At 34.6% G+C, this 25,630-nt stretch overlaps 1 protein-coding gene across 2 annotated transcripts in view; it reads left to right on the top strand.

Annotated features, from left to right (window-relative positions):
• Positions 1 to 25,630, top strand: part of PLCB1 (phospholipase C beta 1) — a 1,466,985-nt gene that overhangs the window by 1,092,940 nt on the left and 348,415 nt on the right. For both annotated transcript variants that reach the window (XM_053712164.1, XM_053712163.1), the window contains exons 15-16: positions 13,028 to 13,101; positions 18,263 to 18,359. In XM_053712164.1, coding sequence (XP_053568139.1) covers positions 13,028 to 13,101; positions 18,263 to 18,359 — 171 coding nt within the window. The remainder of the gene's footprint in view (positions 1 to 13,027; positions 13,102 to 18,262; positions 18,360 to 25,630) is intronic.

Below are 25,630 nucleotides of genomic sequence, written 5' to 3'. Positions count from 1 at the left end.
AAGGATACCAAGAGAACGCAACAAATTTAATAATAGAAGTAAATTGGAAAGTTGTTTTAACCCCTTAACGACCAAGGACGTGCAGGGTACGTCCTAAAAAAAAAGGCAGTTAATGCCTGAGAACGTACCCTGCACGTCCTCGGTGTGGAAAGCAGCTGGAAGCGATCCTGCTCGCTTCCAGCTGCTTTCCGGTTATTGCAGTGATGCCTCGATATGGAGGCATCCTGCAATAACCCTGCATGGCCATCCGATGCAGAGAGAGCCACTCTGTGGCCCTCTCTGCACCGGACATCGGTGGCCGGTAACGTTGGTGGGTGGGAGCTGACTTGGGAGGCGGGTGGGCGGCCATCGATGGGCCGTATAAGGTGGAGGGGGGCGGGATCGGGGCCGGAGCTGACGGGGGCGCGCACGGGCGCGCGCGCGTGCACAGAGGGTGGCGGGCGGGCACGTGCACGGGGAGGGAGCGGGTGGGAACCGCTATACTACAGAAAATTTGATTGTAACTGTGGGGGAAAAGGGAAACATTTAAAAAAAAATAAACTTCAGTAAAAGGGATCTTGGAGGGGTGGGGGGTTGTTCTTGGGTGTGGGGGGAGCTACACTACAGAAAAAGGGATTTTTCTTAAAAAAAAGCACATTTTTGTTCTAAACTGGGTACTGGCAGACAGCTGCCAGTACCCAAGATGGCGCCCATTAAGGCAGAGGGGGAGGGTTAGAGAGCTGTTTGGTGGGGGATCTGTGAGGTTGGGGGCTAAGGGGGGATCCTACACAGCAGCATATGTAAATATGCTAAAAAAAACCTCAAAAAAGCCCAAATATACCTTTTATTTTAGTACTGGCAGAGTTTCTGCCAGTACTTAAGATGGCGGGGACAATTGTGGGGTGGGGGAGGGAAGAGAGCTATTTGGGAGGCATCAGGGGGTCTGATGTTTCAGGTGGGAGGCTGAGCTCTACACTAAAGCTAAAATTAACCCTGCAAGTTCCCTACAAGCTACATAATTAACCCCTTCACTGCTAGACATAATACACGCGTGATGCGCAGCAGCATTTAGCGGCCTTCTAATTACCAAAAAGCATCGCCAAAGCCATATATGTCTGCTATTTCTGAACAAAGGGGATCCCAGAGAAACATTTACAACCATTTGTGCCATAATTGCATAAGCTGTTTGTAAATGATTTCAGTGAGAAACCTAAAATTGTGAAAAAGTTAACGTTTTTTTTTTATTTGATTGCATTTGGCGGTGAAATGGTGGCATGAAATATACCAAAATGGGCCTAGATCAATAGTTGGGGTTGTCTACTACACTACACTAAAGCTAAAATTACCCCAAAATGCTCCCTACATGCTCCCTAATTAACCCCTTCATTGCTGGGCATAATACACGTGTGGTGCGCAGTGGCATTTAGCGGCCTTCTAATTACCAAAAAGCAATGCTAAAGCCATATATGTCTGCTATTTCTGAACAAAGGGGATCCCAGAGAAGAATTTACAACCATTTATGCCATAATTGCACAAGCGGTTTGCAAATAATTTCAGTGAGAAACCAAAAGTTTGTAAAAAATTTGTAAAAAAGTGAACGATTTTTTGTATTTGATCGCATTTGGCGGTAAAATGGTGGCATGAAATATACCAAAATGGGCCTAGATCAATACTTTGGGTTGTCTACTAAAAAAAAATATATACATGTCAATGGATATTCAGAGATTCCTGAAAGATATTAGTGTTCTAATGTAACTAGCACTAATTTTGAAAAAAAATGGTTTGGAAATAGCAAAGTGCTACTTGTATTTATGGCCCTATAAGTTACAAAAAAAGCAAAGAACATGTAAACATTTGGTATTTCTAAACTCAGGATAAAATTTTGAAACTATTTAGCATGGGTGTTTTTTGGTGGTTGTAGATATGTAACAGATTTTGGGGGTCAAAGTTAGAAAAAATGTGTTTTTTTCGATTTTTTCCTCATATTTTATATTTTTTTTTATAGTAAATGATAAGATATGATGAAAATAATGGTATCTTTAGAAAGTCCATATAATGGCGAGAAAAACGGTATATAATATGTGTGGGTACAGTAAATGAGTAAGAGGAAAATTACAGCTAAACACAAACACCGCAGAAATGTAAAAATAGCCTTGGTCCCAAACGGACAGAAAATGGAAAAGTGCTGTGGTCATTAAGGGGTTAAACTGCATGTTGTATCTGAATCATGAAAGTTTAGTTTTGACTTTACTCTCCCTTTAATTTTGCATAATTTTGCATTTTGTGGTGTTACATTTTAGATACCATTTATGTGTACAATTGTGCAGTTTTCTAATATCACTACTCATCTGACCTAATCCCTAGTAAATTTTTACATTTTTTGTGTCCGTTGAAAAAAGACACACCTTCTTCTTCGAACCCTGGCATTTTTTTTTAAATGGTAATATGAAATTATAAATTATATATATATATTAAATCTCATGATATCAAATTTTATATCAATTGTGCTACTACACATATGCCATTTATTTACTGACCTGCAGAGGGTGCTCAAGACAATATGTTGGGAAAACAAAAAGACCCCTAAAGGACAGGTTTTTAGCACATTTCAGATCGATTGAGGACATAGAATCAGATACCCCCATAGCACGACATTTTAGGGAAAATCCCAATTCAGACACTAGTCTGTTGATGATACAAGCTATTGATCATGTTCCTATATGGAAAAGGGGGGGGTGATAGAGAAGCAAAACTAGGTCTTTGGGAAACATTTTGGATATTTACCCTAAATACTACTATACCACATGGATTACATTTTAGAAGAGATATTGACCTTTGTGTATAGTCCTCTTTATATTTTCCATATTATAGCATATTAATATTATTTTATGTATTAAGAGATAATGACAGATAATCAAATATATGCTACTGATAATAATAATACTAGTGCTATCAAATATATGTATATATTTGAGTGTCAAGACACGCTATAGCAAGTTTCTGTCACAAAGGACTTTATCTAAGTTGAATCCCTTTTCTCTCCTAGATATATGTCAAATATGCTTAATATATTAATCCTTATCTATATGTACTTTGTATTTTATAAATAGGTTATGCTTTTGTACAGTGTGAGGTCTATTAACGAAATGTAGGTATATACCTTTAAGGGAAGTGCCTATTTAAACTGGGATAGGCTGGGATTCCCATGAGCAGTGAACAAGTGCATACAGGCACGAAACATGTCTGCTGCATGGGAACCCATTTATTTTTTCTCTGCATTTTTGTACATAGGTTGTTAGTTCGGTGTATTACGCTGTAGACACTTACCTCCTGTTTTTAGACTTTTTCTCAATAAACCTTGGGTGTTTTATGGAGCGGAGTGCCTGGACATCTTCTTTTGCGCATTTATATATATATATATATATATATATATATATATATATATATATATATATATGGAACTTTGCAATATACTTGTATTATTTATATTGTCCCCTTTTCCTATAATTTCATTCTGACAATCATGAGCTTTTCAGTTTTTGTTAGAAGTGCAGAACACTGTTATAAATCTACACAGTTATTACTACACTCTAGTGACCTATTTATAACTGTCGATAATTGGCCACAGCAGAGAAGATAATCTAAGTTACAACATGGCAGCTCCCATTGTTTAATAGAAATTATTTTGTCAATATTTAAACAGCTAATGAAACTAAAAAATACATCTACATGTTATACTCAAACTAATCTTTTCTTTGAATGCATCATTCTATCTAGAATCTATTTAGCTACATTGCAGAAACACTGACTAAAATATGATTACTAACTGAAAAAAGGAAGCTTGCCTCTGTTTATAATGCAAAACTGAAAAGCTTCAGAGGTTAAACCTATAAACTGTCCTTTTATATTTAGCCAGATGGTACAATACATTTTACTTTATCTATATAGCTTTGTCTATTTTCTGAAAATCAATAGTTCAGTGAATTCAAATGAGTATAAGAGCTGCATAATACAGTGCAGGCATTCAACTGGAGCATTGTGATCTCATATTATTGTGACTGAATAAGCCTCTAGGAAACATAACATTGGATATAATAAGCACTAAATTGCAGTTAAATGCAATATCATCTATTAGACATAGAAAAGTCACATAGGGAACAAGAAGAAAAAGAAAACACACTACATCAATGCACTATAAAGCTTGTATTATGCAATAGCAATAGGAGCAATATCCATTATAAAGCTTGTATTATGCAATAGCAATAGGAGCAATATGCACTATAAAGCTTGTATTATGCAATAGCAATAGGAGCAATATGCACTATAAAGCTTGTATTATGCAATAGCAATAGGAGCAATATGCACTATAAAGCTTGTATTATGCAATAGCAATAGGAGCAATATGCACTATAAAGCTTGTATTATGCAATAGCAATAGGAGCAATATGCACTGCTCTATTGAAAGCATCTTGCTGTCATTTTTTTTAATACAAATAAAAAATGTAATTCTAAAAGTTGGAAAAAAAAAACTAAAAACACAGTAAAGCTAAAATTAAGCTTAAATGGATTAGATAGAGTATGGAATATTCCACAACTGTACAATTGACTTCTACTACAAATTGTGCTTAGTTCTTTTGATATCCTTTAAAGAGTAATCCTAGGTGAGCTAAGGCGTGTGCACATCTTTAGTCATCTGGCAGCAGTGTTTGAAACAATGTTTATAGCAATGCTATATATTGTTGCAAATACTGCTGCCATAGCCTGCTGAAGACACACACATGCTCTTAACAGCCTACCTAGGTTTACAATTTCAAGAAAAGATACCAAGAGAACAAAGCAAATTTGGTAATAGAAGCAAAGTGTTGTTTAAAATTGAATGCTCTATCTGAAGCAAGAAAGTTACAGTTGCTTTAAAAACAAAAGTCAGATGAGGTCTGTTAAAGACAAGATTCAAGTCTGCAAAGAGCCAACATTTCAAATAATTAAACTGACCTGGACTGATTTTTTTTGTAGAAATGCATACTTTAAAAGTTGTAATTTTTTTCACAGCTTTCACACTATTTATTTTACCATTCTACCTGTGATATACTGTATATATAGGAAGGTAACTATTACCAATTGTACTTTAAGGGTATATTTATTATTGATTGAAGCTCAAAAGGAGAATCTACGCACAAAGAGGGATATTTATCAAGCCGTCAATCACAAATACACTGGAATTCCGCAGCGTAATTGTGGCTAGCTTGATTCGACCCATTTATCAAAGCCTACAGACCGGCAAAAATTGAAATTTGTGATGTAACATACGATCCGCTGGTCTCAATCCGACACAGATCGATGCTTACGTCATTACAGATGTTCCAAATACAAATTCGGCTCTATCTGACAACTTTTGCAAGTTATCAAATTTCTAACAAGTACGCTCACCACTATTCCGGCCCAGAGTACCTGGTTTTCAATCCGCCACCCTGGAGGTTGCGGATGCCATAGGAATCAATGGGAGTCTGAAAGCAGCAAAAGCTTATGTTCAATGCTGCCAGATATCCCATTGATTTCTATGGTAGAAACAAATTACGTTTACACCTAACATAAGCCCCGAGTCTAAACACCCCTATTCTGCTGACCCGACATCGCCACCACCTACATAATGAATATTAACCCCTATTCTGCCGCTCCCGGACCCCACTGCAACTAAATAAATATATTAGCCCCTATCCAGCCGCTCCTGGAGCCCACCACAACTAAATAAATGTATTAACCCCTATCCCGCCGCTTCTGGACCCTGCCGCAACTGTAATAAAATTATTAACCCCTAAACCCCTTGCCTCCCACATCACTACCACTAACTAAACCGATTAACCCCTAAACCGCCAGCCCCCCACATCGTCATAAACTAAATTAAGCTATTAACCCCTAAACCTAACAACCCGCTAACTTTACATTATATAATTACCTCATCCCTATCTTATAATAATTAAAACTTACCTTTAGAATTAAAATAAATTATATTAAACTATTAATTAACCTACCCTAACTATTATCCTAAAACCACATTAAACTAACAATTAAATTAACTATATTACATATTTAACCCCTTAATGACCACAATGTACCCTGTATGTCACTGGTCATTAAGGGTTTTTTCAGGACATAATAGCACAAGTCTAGCAAGAACACACTATTAATGCCCTCCCTCCAGCAGGCTTTGTGGAATAGAGCAGTCTCAACGCTGGTGGCAAGACCGCTCTTTAAAACAATCAAGTCTCAAAAAAAGGCCAGTGACATACAGGGTACGTCGCTGGTCCTTAAGGGGTTAAAAACCTAACCCTACTCAAGTTATTTAAATCTACTATAAAAAAATTACTAAATTACAAAAAAATAACAATTAAGTTACAAAAAATAAAAAACACTAAGTTACAAAAAATATTGGTAGTTTAGTGTAGGCTAGGTTTGTTTTTTTTTATTTTGGGGGATCTTTTTTATTTTGATAGGGCTATTAGATTAGGTGTAATTCTTTTTTATTTTTGATACTGTGGTTTTTTATTTTTTGTAACTTAGTGTTTTTTATTTTTTGTAACTTAGTGTTTTTTATTTTTTGTAACTTAGTGTTTTTAGCTATTTTACTGCCCAAAGTCCCTAACCTAAAATTAAAACCCACCCAATAAACCCTTAAAAAACCTAACACTAACCACCGACGATCCACTTACAGTTTTGAAGACCGGACATCCATCCTCATCCATGCAGCAGAAGTCCTCAGCAAAGCCAGCAGAAGTCTTCATCCAAGCGGGCCTAAGTCTTCATCCAAGCGGGCAGAAGTCTTCATCCAGATGGCTTCCTCTATCTTCATCCATCTGGCACGGAGCATCCTCTACTTCCGATGGTCAACGACGAATGAAGTTTCCCTTTAAGGTACGTCATCCAAGATGGCGTCCCTTACATTCCGATTGGCTGATAGAATTCTATCAGCCAATAGGAATTAAAGGGGAAAAAATCCTATTGGCTGTTGCAACCAGCCAAAAGGATTGAGCTTTCATCCTATTGGCTGATCCAATCAGCCAATAGGATTGAGCTTACATTCTATTGGCTATTCCAATCATACAAATGCCCTTTTCAGGGCAATGGGGAGGTTAGGTTTTTAAGATAGGTTTTTATTTGGGGGGTTGGTTGTGTGGGTGGTGGGTTTTACTGTTGGGGGGGTGTTTGTATTTTTGTTTTACAGGTAAAAGAGCTGATTTCTTTGGGGCAACGCCCCGCAAAAGGCCCTTTTAAGGGCCATTGGTAGTTTAGTGTAGGCTAGGGTTTTTTATTTTATTTTAGGGGTCTTTTTATTTTGATAGGGCTATTTGATTAGGTGTAATTCTTTTTTTATTTTTGATACTGTGGTTTTTTATTTTTTGTAACTTAATGTTTTTTATTTTTTGTAACTTAGTGTTTTTTATTTTTTGTAACTGAATTGTTATTTTTTTGTAATTTAGTAATTTTTTTTATAGTAGATTTAAATAACTTGAGTAGGGTTAGGTTTATAAATATGTAATATAGTTAATTTAATTGTTAGTTTAATGTAAAAAAAAATTTAGTATAATAGTTAGGGTAGGTTAATTAATAGTTTAATATAGTTTAATGTAATATTAGTATAATAGTTAGAGCAGGTTAATTAATAGTTTAATATATTTTATTTTAATTCTAAAGGTAAGTTTAAATTTATTATAAGATGGGGATGAGGTAATTATAATGTAAAGTTAGCGGGTTGTTAGGTTTAGGGGTTAATAGCTTAATTTAATTTATGGCGATGTGGGGGGTGGCGGTTTAGGGGTTAATAGGTTTAGTAAGTGGTAGTGATGTGGGAGGCCAGGGGTTTAGGGGTTAATACTTTTATTTAGTGGCGGTGGGGTCTGGGAGGGCGGCGCGATAGGGTTTAATACATTTATTTAGTTGCGGAGGGGTTCAGGAGCGGCGGGATAGGGGTTAATAACTTTATTAAAGTTGCGGCGGTGTCCGGGAGTGGCGGGATAGGGGTTAATACATTTATTTAGTTGCGGTGGGGCCTGGGAGCGGCGGGATAGGGGTTAAACATTTTAGTATAGTGGCGGCGTTTAGTGACAGGGTATAAATAAAGTTGGGAAAAAGCCGAATAGCAGAGAGATTGATGACTGTTAGTTAACAACAGTCCACTGCTCATCGCCCCGTACTTGGTGCGCGGCTTTTTTTATAAATATGGAGATCGTAGTATTCAGGCCTGCGGCCACGATGTAAGGCGATGTTAGGCAAGCGTATTGGTGCCGGCAAATGCAGCACAGTTGATGGTTTGATAATTCGGCCTCAAAGTGTCAAGATTGCATTGCCTTGATAAGTTTTTTTAAGACTTTTTTTTAAATTGTACGTATGTACAGTATGTACATATGTATTTATTTGTGTATATATATATATATATATAGAGAGAGAGAGAGAGAGAGAGAGAGAGAGACATATATACACATATAAACACATAAATACATATGTGATCATAGAAAAAGTAAATATTTATTAAATATAGAAAACCAGAGAGCCACAACATTTATGGAACAATGCATGGCAGTCTAGAATGCATCAACATATCAAAAAACATTTAAAAGCACCAATGCTATACAAAGCACACACAGCATATAAAAATAAAAGATATGACAAGTCAAGTGGGAATACTGAGCTCAGAAAATACCTGCACCTGCATAGGTAGCAAAGTGTAACTACAGCAGTTATAATGGTAAAACTCAGACCAACTACACCCAACTGTTTTACAGAACCCCCCAGAGTAACTAGGAGGTATAACCTGGGCAGAGATATAGACCAGGATCTAAGTTGTCATGAGAGTACCAAAAATAGCATGCTATATGCAAATCTTATACTTAATAGCAGTAAAAATGTAGTGGCATATTTAAAGCTGTATGTAAATATGCTGAAATTGCAAGTCAGACAGTTCATGTAGTTGGGTGCAAGCAGTTATACTTATTAATGCAAGGCAGTTAGTAGGAACAGAGTTAGTAAAGTAGCATAGACTGCTAATAAGCCAAAGCAGTAAAGCATTCAAAGCAAGGATTCATGCGGAACGCACTTAGCATAGAGGGTTATCCAGAAACGGCGGATTTAGTATGTCTTGTAGTCTCCCACAGTTAATCAACAGGTGATCAATCTGACCATCAGGCACAAATATGCACAGAACTAGTATTTTAGCTGATCACTCACCGTCCTCTTCGGGAACACATATAGGGATATAAATGGCATATACATAGACCTCCAGCTTGTTCATCAAAGCATACAATCTCAGCACACCTTGCTTCTGATATTAGACAGAGTCCGTCTGTACATTTGTTTTTTTGTTAAAACAAATGTAAATGTTTAAAAGCTATAGGTGAAAGTTCACCTGTAGCAATTACTTAGCTTAACATGCTTTGGAGAGTGTGCACTTACCTGATCCTCTTCTTGACAGAGCCCTGGCTGCTCTAACAGGAATAATTTGGCTTCCAGGAACAGTAGGGTCTATGAGTAAGGCATAGCCAAAACGCGTAAGACCTAGTTCTTTCACTCCTGTTTTTATGGATTGCTTTTGACTTCAATCAATTTAAACTTACATTTACCTCCTTGCTTCCGAGCCTGCATTTCTGTTGTTCCAGGACCTGCAATAAAGTTAATGCAAGTCCTGGGTGCAAAGCACACTAAGCCTCCTATTAGCGCAACCAGGGACCTGGCAAGAAAAGGATCTGGTTAGTATTAACCCTTTTTAATGTAATTTAAAGGAAACAAATAAATGCTGACAAATTTCTTCAGTATTTTTTCATTTTCTTTAAATTTTGCTGGTTCATTCAGTCGGATATTCGTTTTCGTTGATGGAAATTAAAATCTGATTTTCTATACGAATGTGTATTCGTCCAAAAAGAATGTACAGCTTTATTAGTTATTATGGTTATTTTGTACATGGAGCATAAACTAAAAACAGCTATCAGTTTGATTTGTGAAAATGTGTGCACTTTATTTGTTAGTGAGCATTTTTAATTACAGTGATTAAAGAAATTGTGTATAAGATTTAGCAAAGTTTGCCTAATTAAAGAAATCCTAGACAACCATCTAAATCGTGCTAAATTGTGATCATGTTTTGCTAAATTGTGCACATAATTTTAAAATAAATTGCATGGCCACTCCAGACCTTTATAACAGACTGGTTAAAGTTAAGTGATTTTAAAGTCAGTTCAGGTTGTTTCACTATTTTTAATTGTTGGCTTTTTCTGGATATTGTAACTTTGGCCCAACTTGAAGCCTCTGTCTTTAAAGTGACACCAAAGTCATAATTAAAGTGCCATGATTCAGATAGAGCATACATTAAAAAATAAATTAAAAAATTGCATACCCATCTACAGGACGTCTCCAGATGGCCCAAACTTGTGGAACTCTCTGCCTAACTCCACAAGAATCTCCTCTAGGTTTCTAAGTTTCAGGCGCTCTTGAAAGACTCTTCAGGGATTTATGCTAACCTTTTCTTACCTCAGTTCCTCTCCCTATTTTGTCATCCCCTTGGCATATAAGCCTCCATGTATGGTGATCTACAACAGTGCAATGTTCAAAGTGCAAATGTACTTCTTATAAATGTTACCTTTCATATCACACTTATGTTTATAGCCCTGCAGAATCTGTTGGCGGTCTACAAATAAATAATAATAATAAAAATAATAATAATTTACTTATATGCTAATTTTTATATGCACACTTTTGGAGATACAAACTCCTACTGAGCATGTGCAAGAGTTCAGAGTGTGTACTTGTATAAGTCTGTGATTTGCTGATGGCTGTCACATGATACAGGAGGCGGGGAAATGAAATATCATTTTTAAATTTGTAAGAAAAAAATCAAATCTAAATCTAAAATTCAAAGTAAGTGCTACTGAATCGTCTTTTATTTTGCTTTTGTTAATTATGCAATTCAGCTGTGTATAATCGTCTGTTAAGTGATTTCATCTGACTTTATACAAACAAATTTGTCTGCGCCATCTCTTCTATTCAGTTTGTTTAAAGTGCATTGTCATATTCCCACATATCTAAAAAAACAATGGCATAATATGTTGCCCCTTTATGAGTGATAGATAACAATACTGCTACTGTTACTAATAACAGATAATGATTTGTGTGTACCATAATATACAAGAGAAATGTAACAATTATATGTGTTTTATGTATCTTACATTTCTAGTATAAAAATATTTTATTGAGCTTTGTCAAAATAGCTGTTTTTAATCATTTTATTTAAGTTACGTATTTAAAAGCTTGGTATTTATTGTGAAAAAAAAAAATGACATTTAATTTTTTTCTAAACCCTAAACCTAAGGTATTAATTTATTAATTAGTGATATTGATCTAAAGAATGCAAAATATATTTTCAGTATGCTACACAACTTTACTAGTTAATCATGCTGAATAGCAGATTGAACTAGTTCCAGAAAGTAATATATATTAAATTGATGTTAATATATCTCATAATCTTTGGTGTAGATGAACACTACAATTGAAAGGCCAATGATTACTGTATAAAAATGTATGAAAAATATTAAATAATGTTTCTTGGAAATTTAAAATGATATAGAGCATACCCCAGGATGATTTTTTGGTGATAGAAATGTATAAAGTTATAACCCGGAAACGAATATGTATGTTGTTTATCTAACTTGTCTTAAAGGGACACTGAACCCAAATTTTTTCTTTCGTGAAACAGATAGAGCATGTAATTGTAAGCAACTTTCTAATTTACTCCTATTATCATTTTTTCTTCATTCTCTTGCTATCTTTTTTTGAAAAAGAAAGTCCAGCACCTTGGACAGCACTTGTTTATTGGTGGATGAATGTATCCACTAATCAGCAAGTACAACCCAGGTGTTTCACCAAAATGGGCCGGCATCTAAACTTACATTCTTACTTTTCAAATAAAGATACTAAGAGAATGAAGAACATTTGCTAATAGGAGTAAATTAGAAAGTCGCTTAAAATTGCATGCTTTATCTGAATCACACAAAAAATGGGTTCAGTGTCCCTTTAAAGAAACATAAAACCCACATTTTCTTCTTTCATGATTCAGATAGAGTATACAATTTTAAACAGCTTTCCATTTTATTTCTGATATTAAATTTTCTTGGTTCTCTTTGTTTCCTTTTTTGAAGAAATAAAAATGCACTATTGAGAGATAGCTAGTGAGACAGTCACAAAAGGCATATTTGTGCAGTCACCATTCAGCAGCTATATCAGTTACTGCTATTCCTGAGCCTACCTAGATTTGCTTTTAACAAAGGATACCAAAAGAACAAAGAAATTATATTATAGAAGTAAATTGAATAGTTGTTTAAAATTGTATGCTCTATCTGAATCATGAAAGACAAATTCTGACTTTCATGTCCCTTTGTATATATCGCTTAGGTCTACTCAGGATTAAAGTACAGCTAAACTTCTGTGTTAATTAATAGAACTAGCATAGATCAAACATTGTGTTTTTCTAGATACATCATTTTAAATTGTATTATGTTGATATAAATTCTGTGTTTAGATGTGGATTTAAAGGAACATGAAACCCAAATTGTTTTTTGTATGGTTCAGACAGAGAATTCAATTTTAAACAGCATTCCAATTTACGTCTATTTAATTTGCTTCATTCTACAGATATTATTTTTTGAAGAAATAGCGATGTCCATGGGTGAGCCAATCACACTAGGCATCTATGTACAGCCATCAATCAGCAGCTACTGAGATAATTTAGATATTCTTTTCAAGAACTGATATCAAGAGAATGAAACAAAATACATAAAAGAAGCAAATTGGAAAGTTGTTTAAAATCGCGTACTCTTTCTAAATCATGAAAGAGCAAATTTAGGTTTCAGGTCCCTTTAATTGATGAGAGCATCAAATTCATGAATTAGTGGTGACTTATAATGCATTATATACTATAGAATTGTATTTAGCAAGATATTTAATTTATAGAATACATTCTGCACAGTTTTTTGTTCTGTAACATATAACATAACAAATTCATGTTTTCTAGGTGAAGCAGATATCGAGAGTGAGGATGACGATGATGATGATGACGATGACTGTAAGAAATCTTCAATGGACGAGGTACGAATTTATTGAATTTTAAAATTCTTTAATCAGCGATCTTGAGGTTGAATTGTGCTAATTGATCATTCCCAAAATCAGTTTAAAAGCTCACAAACAAACAAATAGCATTTATATATACATGAATGTGCTACTAATTGGGTATTCACACCACCAAAAGCTCTATGATCTTGAATATGTCCCTCACAGCATTTGTGTATATGCTGCTGAAAAACTTGAAGCATTTTTGCTAATTGAAGTATATTGTAAAAATGCTTCAATTTAAAATTAAAATGCACCGATGCACATTGTATGGTAAAATGTTACTTTCCTTTTAGTGTGTGCCTAATGATCCATATAACCTGCTGGAGTGTATTACATTGTTTGCAATTTATTTTGTCATTTGAAAGTTTATTTTGTCTGCTGAAACCATCATTTGTAGTGAAGAATAGCTAGGCAAACTGCAAACCAAAATATAAATAACTATATATCTATATAACTATATAAAATATAAATAACTATATATCTATATAACTATATAAAATATAAATAACTATATATCTATATAACTATATAAAATATAAATAACTATATATCTATATAATTATATAAAATATAAATAACCTCCTAGTGGCAGGGGGAGGGAGAGCGATCTCTGCATATGAAATTTTGCTTGTTGACCACCCCCAGCCATAATTATCATCTCACTATCTAACTATTAGGCTTTTTGTATATAGAGAGATATACAATGAGCAGTTCTACTCTTTGTGCAGGCTTAGCCAATTTAAATGGACGGGTCCTCAAGAAAAGTAGATGAAGGTTTTAGTGAGCAAAACAAGCTATTTCAAAAACAAAAATAATAATGAATGACCAATTTCCTGTACATTTAATAACAAGTAATTTGGAACACATTCAGGGAATCCCATTTAAGGTTTAGCTTCTATATCTATACTATCACACTATTTACATTTTTATATTGCTTATACTTTACTCACAAATTCCCAGACAAGGAAACACTTAAAACATTAATTGTTCCTCCATACGGACATTCCCTCTTCCTACAAGCTATTCCCATTGGCACAATTAATCCATAACAAGAACAAGCTATTTGCTAGAACACTAGATGGCAGCACTATTTCCTGCCATGTAGGTATCCAGATGCCTACATAGTTATCTCTCCAACACAGAATATCATGGAAACAAAGCAAATTTGATAATAGAAGTGAATCAGAGTTTCATAACACTTCAAAATGCTCGGAAAGTAATGGACAAATTAAAACATATATTTATATATCCACACATGTATACTGTATATATATCGATGAACAACTGCAGCACTCTCAGGATTGTTACAAAATCAATCAAAACATGTTGACATTTCAAGGATATTACAATCCTCTTCTCAAAACAATAACACAATGCAACCTTATTGTTCTTTAGAAGACAATTGTATGTTGTCGAAATGTCAATAAAGTGTTTTTGTGAAAATCCTGAGAGCGTTGCTGTTGTTTATTGCTATTATACTTGAGCAAGCACCCAGGTGTGTATAGCAAGCACCCAGGTGTGTATAGCAAGCACCCAGGTGTGTATAGCAAGCACCCAGGTGTGTATAGCAAGCACCCAGGTGTGTATAGCAAGCACCCAGGTGTGTATAGCAAGCACCCAGGTGTGTATAGCAAGCACCCAGGTGTGTATAGCAAGCACCCAGGTGTGTATGTATGTATATATATATATATTGTATATATATTTACATAAGACTGTTTTAAAGCAGTTAAAAAATAGTACATGGGCATTTTTATATGATGCATAATTTTGAGTGGACAGTACTTACCTGCTCTGCAGTGATCCTCATCCCCATATTTCTGAGGATTGCCACCACTGTCTTTCCTCTTCTTCTGACCTCTTCAATAGTGTGGTTCTTAAAGGAGCAGTACCTGGAGTTGAGATTACACATCAACAGGTACAAATTACAATAGTGGGTGGGATTGTGGGAATGTCTGAGCAGTCAGTGGGCTTTTCTGGGCTGCCTGTGGGCATAGCTGGGTGTTTGTGGGCGTGGCTAAGATAAATTGTGGGACAGAGCTCAGAATTAGGGACTGCCCCTCTCAAATAGGTACAGTTTGGAGGTCTGTGTGCCTGTGGCCTTGTCAGCTTCTGTACAGTACCATGTCTGTACTTAGACAATTTCACTATGTTTTCCCACTCTATTGCTGACTGCACAAATATAAATAACCCAAGATCATACAAAACTTTTCAGAACCTTACAATAGCTAAACATTTTATATGAAATATTATTTTGAATTTATTGCCATGTTTATTATGTATTTTTAAGATTCACGTCAATGTAGATAATAAAGAATACATATTGCAGGAATACATAGTGTAATAAATGTCCTGTTATGGTGATATTTCTTCTAAGTATATTGGATGAAATCAGCCTAAACAGCTTTAGTTTGTTAGACATAAAGTATATTTTATGTAAATTATGCTAATTAGCATGGCTGATAAAAAAAATTCCAACACAGGTTTTAACCATAACTACAAGTCTAAAAAAAATCATAGACACTTTTTCTAAAGATTTATCAAAATTCTAAACTCTTCTGTCATTTTTTCCTTTCATTTATTTATGTTCCCTTTGTAGGTGGTCTTATTAATATATGTTCTCATAGTGAGATACAAAATATACAAGTGCAGTGTATGACAGTGTAAAATAGCTTGCACAATGATGTGCATTTTAGATTATTGAACAAACGTAAGTTGTAAAGCATCACAGGCATGTCAGATGGCTGTTGAAATTGTTAAAAAAAATACTCTTCCAAGAAAAATATGCATTCAACTATATAATTATTTACTGCCATCTAGTGCATAAAAAGCAATATACATCTCAACTTAAGCAAAAGTTTCCTTCCATAAAATGTTTACAAAATGTGAATTACTGTATCACTGAAGATTCAGACAGAGAAAACCATTTTAAAAAAAAATCCAATTTACTTCTATTATTAAATTTGCTTAGTTTCCATGATATTCTTTGTTGAAGAGATACCTAGGTAGGCATCTGTAACACTACATGGCAGGAAATAGTGCTGTAATCTAGTGCTCTTGAAAATTGATAACATTCTTGCAACACTGCTGCAATATAGTGCTCCAGAAATGGGCTGGCTCCTAAGGATACATCCCTGCTTTTCAACAAAAAATACCAAGAAAATAAAGGAAAATTGACAATAAAAGTAAATTAGAATGTTGTCTAAAATGTATATGCTCTATCTGAATCATTAAAAAAACAATGTTGGGTTTCCTTAATAAACTAATAAACTAAACTATACTTATACACCTGTGAAAATATTTAATGCCCTCTTTCGACAATATATTTTAAAATATACGTAACTTTCTTTTATGACTTACCAAGGCGCACATAACTTTCAACTTCAGGTTAGAATGCCAAAAGTTTTGCTTTTTTACAGTTTGAGCTTAGAAAATTCTTTTTTTTTATAAACTGTCACATTCCCCTAGAAATTATACATATAACTATTGCACCTTTTTTGGTTCTACTGGTTGGGTTTTTTATTCTTATTTACTATCCACTGCTGTTGGGTAATGCAGGACTTGGAAAGTTGATTATGACAGACATTGCTTGACATTTCATACTTTAATATTTGGCAAAAGTACCTTCATGAACCTAAGATTCAACTCTATATTTGTTCAAAACATATTACAAGTGAAATTAAACTCAGTAAGTTTTTTCCATGAATATAGAATTGTTTATAAATAAAATTTAAAATATATATATATATTGCATGATAAAGAATATGTTAAATCGGTTGTTTTGACATTTCCCAAAGGCTTTTGGGGGCAGGGGAGTGAGGGTGCAGTGACCTACTGGCACTTGGTAGGTAGGGTCGCAGTGGGAGGGAAGGTCAGCAAGTGTGCCATGGGTGAGGCAGGGCATGGATGGGAGTTGAAGAAGCTGGGGAACCTGGTGGGCAGAGCTGGTCAGTTCCTAGAAACCAGGGAAGCTGTTGAAAGACAGTGACCAAACTTCCAAACCTGTGACAAAACTGCAAGATACTAAATTATTAGGAATTATGCAGTCATGCACACAATCACACACAAACACACACACACAAACAGCGAGACAGTCACACATTCAGACACAATTTAAATATATTATAAATTCACTTAAAGGGACAGTATACACTCCTTTTCAGACACTACTATAAAGAATAAGATGCACAGACACTGATATAAAAATCCAGTATAAAGCTGTTTTAAAATTTACTTAGAAGTTCTAAGTTTAGCTCTGTTGAAAAGGTGTTTGGAAAGCCCACTGCAAGTGGGAGATAAGACACTTCCCCCCCTCCCCCTTCTTTTGCATATGAAAAGACCCTTTACACAAACAGGAGCAAGCTGGAGAAGGTAGCTGACGGTATTCATATAAAACTTTGGGGCTTGGTTAGGAGTCTGAAAATCAGAGCAATGTTATTTAAAACTAAGCAAAACTATACATTTATTTAAAAAGAAAACTTTATGGGCTATATAAATAGATCATCTACAAAACATTTATGCAAAGAAAAAATGAGTGTATAATGTACCTTTAACATAACATGCATCAGGATGTATTGCCCATCTCTTGGTCTAGGTGACATAAAGGTAGTGACACAGAAGTGCATCATTTATTTTGTAAGTAGCCATCTCATTATCATTTAAAACAAATTGATTGTAATTGATTGTTTTTAATGAAAAAATACAGACAGAATGAAAACACAGATACAAATAGTCAACTTAGGAGAGTTGTCTGCTAAATTTATATTTTTATTAGAGGCTCTGAATCAGGTGGGGTTTTTTCATAAAACTTACCTCAAGCATATAAATTGTACACATACTTCCCGTTGAATTATAAACGCTCTACTAAGTGACTGTAAAATGTACCAAGTTAAAAGGATATTAAGAAAAGATATTAAACACAAAGTTTCATGCATTAAAATATCTAATTTGAATAAATATTTTAGTGGAAAAAAGCAGGTAATCTAAACTTTAGAAATACTCTTTTTGAATTTATTATAAGAGAAAGCATACTCTTTAAATGCAGACAATTCAGATTAGTTTTGTTTTGGGGCTCATTGGGCAGGTTCTTTAGTCAGCACTGTAAATATTTATGCCATCTGTGATTTTTTGCCTTTTATAGGGGACAGCTGGAAATGAAGCAAGTGCTACTGAAGAGATGTCCAACCTGGTTAACTACATCCAGCCTGTGAAGTTTGAGACTTTTGAGATATCTGCCAGTAAGTCTAAAAACAATAACATGGGGAAATCCTTTATTAATTATAATGGTAGAATTGGTAGAATGGCTGATTTGTTTACACATACATTTAGTGCAGAATTATTTCTATATTTCTCCCACATTCACTGATACAGCATTTAGTAATGAATAGCTATGGGTTCTCTGTAACGTATTATATATATATATATATATATATATATATATATATATATATATATATATATATATATATATATATATATATATATATATATATATATATATATATATAGGTGGTTTGGAACAGCTATTTAATTAATGTATTAACTGTCCCATTAGTTTTTTTTTTTTGTTTGTTTGTTTTTTTTTACAATTAATGCATTAATTTATTAATTTAATTTTTAAATTAGATTTAAACTTTTAAAATTAGTTTGCTTCTGAATGTCTAATTGTTTCAATGAGATTTCCATTGATGGACGATCCAGCAATATATCATTTATCTATATATTGTACTATTGGGCTTTTACTTAAATGAAATTGGAAGAATGTGCATATTCAGTAGAAAGAAAATAGTGTGAAAACCTTTTTTAACTGAAAGCAATGCATGTTAAAGGGATAGTCAACACCAGAATTTTTGTTGTTTAAAAAGAAAGATAATCCCTTTATTACCCGTTCCCCAGTTTTGCACAACCAACACAGTTATATTAATATACTTTGTACCTCTGTAATTATCTTGTATCTAAGCTTCTGCTGAATGCCCCCTTATTTCAGTTCTTTTGACAGACATGCAGTTTAGCCAATCAGTGCTCAGTCCTAGGTCACTTTACGTGCATGAGCACAATGTTATCTATATGAAACATGTGAACTAATGCCCTCTAGTGGTCAAAATGCATTCAGATTAGAGGCAGTCTTCAATGTCTAAGAAATTAGCATATGAACCTCCTAGTTTTAGCTTTCAACTAAGAATACCAAGAGAACAAAGGAAAATTGGTGATAAAAGTAAATTGGGAAGATGTTTAAAATTGCATGCCCTATTTAAATCATGAAAGTTTTTTTTGGACTTTACTGTCCCTTTAAATTTGTAGCAATAGATAAGAACTTAATTCTAGTTTGATCATATGAGATCAGCAGATATTGGCTTTTTTATTATCCCAATAAAGACTAAAGAAGCTAATCATTTTCTAAATTGTTTCTAATCTTATTAGAAAATAGACATATAATTATGAGAATGTAATTTTTTTTATTAAAGTAAAATTAAAATGAAACATTCATAATTCAGAAAGAGCATGCGTTTTAAACTACTTTACAATTACTTTTATTACCAATGTTGCTTCATTCTCTTGGTATCTTTTGCTAAAGAGTAATGCTAGGTGGGCTCAGGAGCGTCCGAGTGTTCTTAGCCATCTGGCAATGTTATTTGCAACAATGTTTATAGCAATGGTATACATAGTTGCAAACTTTGCTGCTATAGCGTGTCTGTAGCATTCTGTGGCAGCAGTGTATGTAACTATGTATATCATTGATATAAACATTGTTGCAAACACTGCAGCCAGATGACTAAAGACATGTGCACACTCCTGAGCTTACCTAGGATTACATTTTAACAAAGGATATAAGAGAAAAAAGAAAAATTGGTGATAGAAGTAAATTTGAAAGTTGTTTAAAATCCTATGCTATTTCCAATCCATTTAAGTTTTGACTTTATTCACGTTTTGTTTTTTTATTATTTATTTGATTATGTGATTTACAAGTATACTATTGTTTTGTATAGTTTAATATTCTCTTAAAAGGATGTTATACTCTGTGTGTCTTGCCGCGGTCCCAGCAATAATACATATGTACAGTTTGGCAAACAGATTTACTAGTCAAAAGCCTGTCTATCTGTCTATCTGTTTGTCTGTCTGCATTAGTTCAATGTTGCAATTTTGCTGTAATTATTCAAATGCAGAGATAAAGTAAAAATTAGGAAATAAAGTGACAGGGGATAATAGGCTGTAAAATCTAGTTATAGCAAATGGTCTTCATTTCAAAAGGTGGGGCACCTAAACCTAACATTCTGTAATAAATGTAAAATCATATTGACCATATATTTAAAGGGACATAAAACACATTCTTTTTTACTTTTATGAGTCAAATACAGCATACAATTTAAACAAGTTTCCAATTTACTTCTATTATTAAATAGAAGTATTCTGTATTGTCTTAGTATCCTTTGTTGAAGGAGAAGTAATGCAGTACTGGGAGCTAACTGAGCACATTGGGTGAGCCAATGACAAGAGTCATATGTGTGCAGCCACCAATCAGCAGCTAGCAGATTAGACTACAGAACTACATTGGAATGTTGTTTAAAATTGCATATTCTGTTTGAATCATTTTAAAGGGATAGGGGCATATTTATCAAGCTCTGTACGGAGCTTGTGGCCCCTTGTTTCCGGCAATCACTGCTCCATAACTTGTCCGCCTGCTCTGATGCGGTGGACAGAAATCAACCTGATCAAATACGATCGGGTTGATTGACACCCCCTGCTAGCGGCCAATTGGCCGCAAATCTGCAGGGTGCGGCATTGCACGAGCAGTTCACAAGAATTGCTGGTGAAATGATAAATGCCGACAGTGTATGCTGTCTGCATTTATCAATGTGCGGCGGACATGATACGCTACTTCGTATCATGTCTGCTCGCACAATGATACATATGCCCCTGTGTCTAGTCAAAATTTAAGGGATAGTAAACACCAAAAAGGTTATTGTTTAAAAAGGTAGATAATCCCTTTATTTACCATTCCCCAGTTTTGCATAACCAACACTGTTATAGAAATATACTTTTTTACCTCTGTAATTACCTTGTATCTAAGCTTCTGCAGACTGCCTCTTTATCTCAGATCTTTTGACAGACTTGTATTTCAGGCAATTAGTGCATGAGCACAATGTTATTTATATGAAACACATGAACTAACACCCTTTAGCTGTGAAAAACTGACAAATGCATTGAGATAAGAGGCGGACTTCAAGGGCTTAGAAATTAGCATGTGAGCCTACCTAGGTTAAGCTTTTAACTAAGAATACCAAGAGAACAAATCAAATTTGATGATAAAAGTAAATTAGAAAGTTGTTTAAAATGACATGCCTTATATGAATCATGAAAGTTTAATTTGGACTTTACTATCCCTTTAACCCCTTAACGACCAGCACTGTACCTTGGGCCTCTCTCTGCCAAGATGTCGCTAAAAGTAGCGAGATTGTGCTATTTCTGCATGCCCCAGGGTAGTGTGGCAGTGCAGAAATAAATGGGCAGAGTTACCGATGCAGAATTGCATTGGACAGCAGAGGTGACAATCGATGGTGGTGTGGGAGGGTTAGGAGGGAGGCGTGTGGGCGGTCCATCGCTGGAGGGGGCGGGAGGAGGGCAGGAGCGGGTGAAACCGCTACGCTATGGAAAAAAAGTTTACAGAGGCAGTGAGTGGGAAGAAGGGAGGAGGGAGGAGGGGGAAGGAGGGAGAGGGGGATAAGAGGGTGGGAAAGTGATCTGGGAGGGGGAGGGTAACGGGGTGGGGGGCAGCCATTATGTCTGCTATTTCTGAACAAAGGGGATCCCAGAGAAGCTTTTACAACCATTTGTGCCATGATGTTTTAGTCTGAAATGCTCGGTTTTAAGGGGTTAAGCTTTCATGATTCAGATAGGGCATGCATTTTTAAACAGCTTTCCAATTTACTTTTATCATCAAATTTGCTTTGTTTTCTTGGTATTTTTTTTTTTTAAAAGCTAAACCTAGGTTGAACACTGCCTCTTATCTCAGTGCATTTTGACAGGTTTTTTTTACAGTTAGACATGGCTAGTTCATGTGTGTCATATACATAGCATTGTGCTCACTCCCATTGAGTTATTTAGGAGTCAGCACGTCTGTCAAAAGCACTAGAACAGGAATGGGGTGCATTGCCAAAAATACACACACTTTGAAAATTTTCACAATGTCCTGCTCCCACACTAACACTTTTTCCCTAGTAGTTCAAAAAGGTACTTCTTGGTACCTCGCTTACCCCACTCAAGGCTTCTTGTCTCCAATACCCTGAAGTGGATGCTGCAGTATGAAGGGGCTCCATATCTCAACGGATTGTGATCCACGATCCCCTAGCCCTGCTCTCACTTTCGTCAGCGTCTCTGCTTCTCGGATCCTTAGATTCCCGGATCCTCTTTGTGTGACATACACAGTCGCAGTGGGTTACATCAGCAATTGTGGAGGGGTTAGGTGGAGTGACCAGGTAATTTAACGGTGCTCTATCCAAAGGAGTCAGATCAACTGGATACATGAAAGATTGAAAAAAAGCAAGCAACGATCCACTCCTTCCTTGTACATAAAACCAGAACTGTATTTGATGCTCTTGAAACAACATAGAAACTTTTCCTTCAAGCCAAATCTCATTTTCTATCTTTTTACTACAAAGTATTAGATAATAATGATGATGTAATAATAATAATCATCATTTTTATTATTATTTATACTGGTTTGCAGTGAAACATTTATTTTCAATAATACAGTTTACAATATTATAAGACATTGTTAGAGTACAAATAATTTGAAAAGCTTAAAACATCTTAAAAGCTTTGTAGGCTTGATGGGATGTTTGTATTAAAAATAATAAATTGTAACATAATGTACTCTACAATCTGTAATACACAATTTCACATTTCTAGCTCTTATGTAACATTCTATTGATTGAATTTAGGCATTAAATACATTAAAATTAGATTCAAAGCCTTTTTTCATTTGTCAAATAAAATGGATTTTTAAGCTATTGAGATGATACAGAAAAGGTACAAGTGAGTAGGAAACCATTGTTGTTAATAAGAATATTGCAAATTATTATTTATTAACTCAGAACTAGAAGGGATAGATTTGATTACTACAGGAAGTCAGGCAACAAGGATCAGTGTCCTTATACAATTGTAAGAGAAAATACATGACCCTGCTACCCCTATGAGTCTCACTTATTGTAAAAACGTGTATACAGGGGTGGAAAAATATTATATATGTGGAAAAGTTTATAGTCAAGAGAGAAAATTTACAAATCCAATCAATTTTTAATTATCTGCTGCAATTTCTTATAGTCAGGGTCTAGTAAACTAGTAGAAATTGCTAGCCCTATATATATATTTATCTACATCTATATCTACATCTATCTATCTCTATCTATAAACACTTTACATTTATAGAAAATACTTAGTCACTCTTGTAAATTACATGGATGCCAAATAAGTAAATAAATAAAAAAGTGACATATTTTTATATAGATTTGTAGATTTACAAGGACAAGCCATGATATAATGTACTAGAATTTGGACATCCAAAGGTTATGTGTTACCATATCAAGATCTATGTGGTGTCTACTGGGGCTTTGGGTTTGGTAACTATTATCTGTAAATACCTAAAGGTGGTAGAACAGAACATTTTTCAGTGTTCCATGTATCAAACCTTCAGTTATAAAATCACCAGATCTCCACATCAATTTAACTCATATTTGACCATCCTAAGCCGCAATCCATACAACGTACGGTTCAGTGAAGGGAAATCAACGTTTGATTGCAGCACTATTTAACTGGATGCAAGAGTAATATGGCTGCTTTTTTATAACTTTGGGCTTCATGCTGTTTATAACAACTGCTGAGGTACAGCGGATGCATTAAAATTACGCAATATAAACCTGTTGATGGTTTGATACATGGGGGCCATAGTATTAAACATGAAGAAACAATTATTTGCTTTTAGTGAAGAATAGTGCACAATCTTGTATTAAAAGCTAATGTTTAAATATGTTATCTAAATCACCTTAATGCTCTTTATACTATAAATTGATTACACTGGGGGTGCTATTAACGTGCTCATTGTGCTTATATCCAAATTGGTTAGTTAAGTGTTGTACTCCAACGCAATCCAAAATACCGCTTTAAAATGTACCTGCTTTTTTAAGACCTGAAGCAAACCATTATTATTAATAGTATAGGACAGAACTAGATGAAGAACTCTACTGCTTTTGGATCATTGGCTTATCGCACGCTTTAGCTTAGCGTTCAAGTAATATCCCACGTGAATTTTACTATGTTCCCCCTGAGAAGTTTATTATCTGGGGGAACACATGCAGATGTTAGTGCCCTATACTACCACTCTAACATTAAAAATTAACTAGGCTTGTAATATAAGTGCAAAAAAGTTTTAAAAGTATATATATATATATATATATATATATATACATCTATACCTATATATATATATATATATATATATATATATATATATATATATATATATATATATATATATATATATATATAAATCCAAAAAGTAAGTTCAGCACCTTTCTTATTGTATTTTCCCAACATGATTTATTCTTTCAAATAGTAGTGCACGTACGCTAATGAGGCATGCCAACCTCACTTGTGTAGATACAAAAGAACAAAAGCTTGCGTCAGCACTGTTTTCTTTAAAAGGTTTTCATTCTTTATTTAAGCAACAAACAGATTAAAACAGCAACGTTTCGAGTCATGTAGGCCCTTAGTCATGCTATGGATCATGGGAAATCACCTCCTTTTATATCACCTGTATGCTAATTAGCTTTAATTAACCATATTGGTTCTCATATCTATGGAGAGACTACTGCCCCCTACTGGTCAGGTTTCAAGGGAAAAAAAAAATAATATACAAAAAGTACCTTTAAAATGTTATAAAAACAAGTGAAGATCGTAATCTTTGTTTAAACCATTTGGATAAAGCATTTTTAGGTGTTGAATCCACCATACCTCCCTCTTTTTTAAAAGTAACTCTCTGTTACCTCCTCTCCTTTGTTTGGGTATATGGCCGATTATCTAGAATCTCAGCTAGCTAACAGAATGTCCGGCAGAAAGAAAATGGGATGACATTGGCAGAGTTATATCTTTACATCTAATTGATGATTTGTGGGCACATATCCTATCGTTTATAGGGTTAATTGTCTCTCCCACATAGCCCCGCCCACATGGGCATTTAAGGATATAAATGACACAGTCTGTATTACAGGTATAGAGACCCTTTATCTCTCGCTTTTTGTTATCATTAATTTGTGCAATAAATTTCTCTTTAATCATAGAGTAACATTGGGCACAATTTAAGTAAGGGTATGACCCTCTATTGGCAGTAGTTAAATAATTGATTGTTTATTTTTTGTTGGTACCTACATCTGATTTTACCACTAGATCTCTGATGTTTTTGACTCTTTTATAAGAGTTAATAGGGGGTTTACAGAATTCCTCAATATGAGGATTA

This window comes from Bombina bombina, chromosome 4 (assembly GCF_027579735.1).
Source record: "Bombina bombina isolate aBomBom1 chromosome 4, aBomBom1.pri, whole genome shotgun sequence".
Taxonomy (NCBI): Eukaryota; Metazoa; Chordata; class Amphibia; order Anura; family Bombinatoridae; genus Bombina; species Bombina bombina.
The sequence above is the reverse complement of the archived record's forward strand: the minus strand, read 5'-3'. Positions and strand labels throughout refer to the sequence as shown.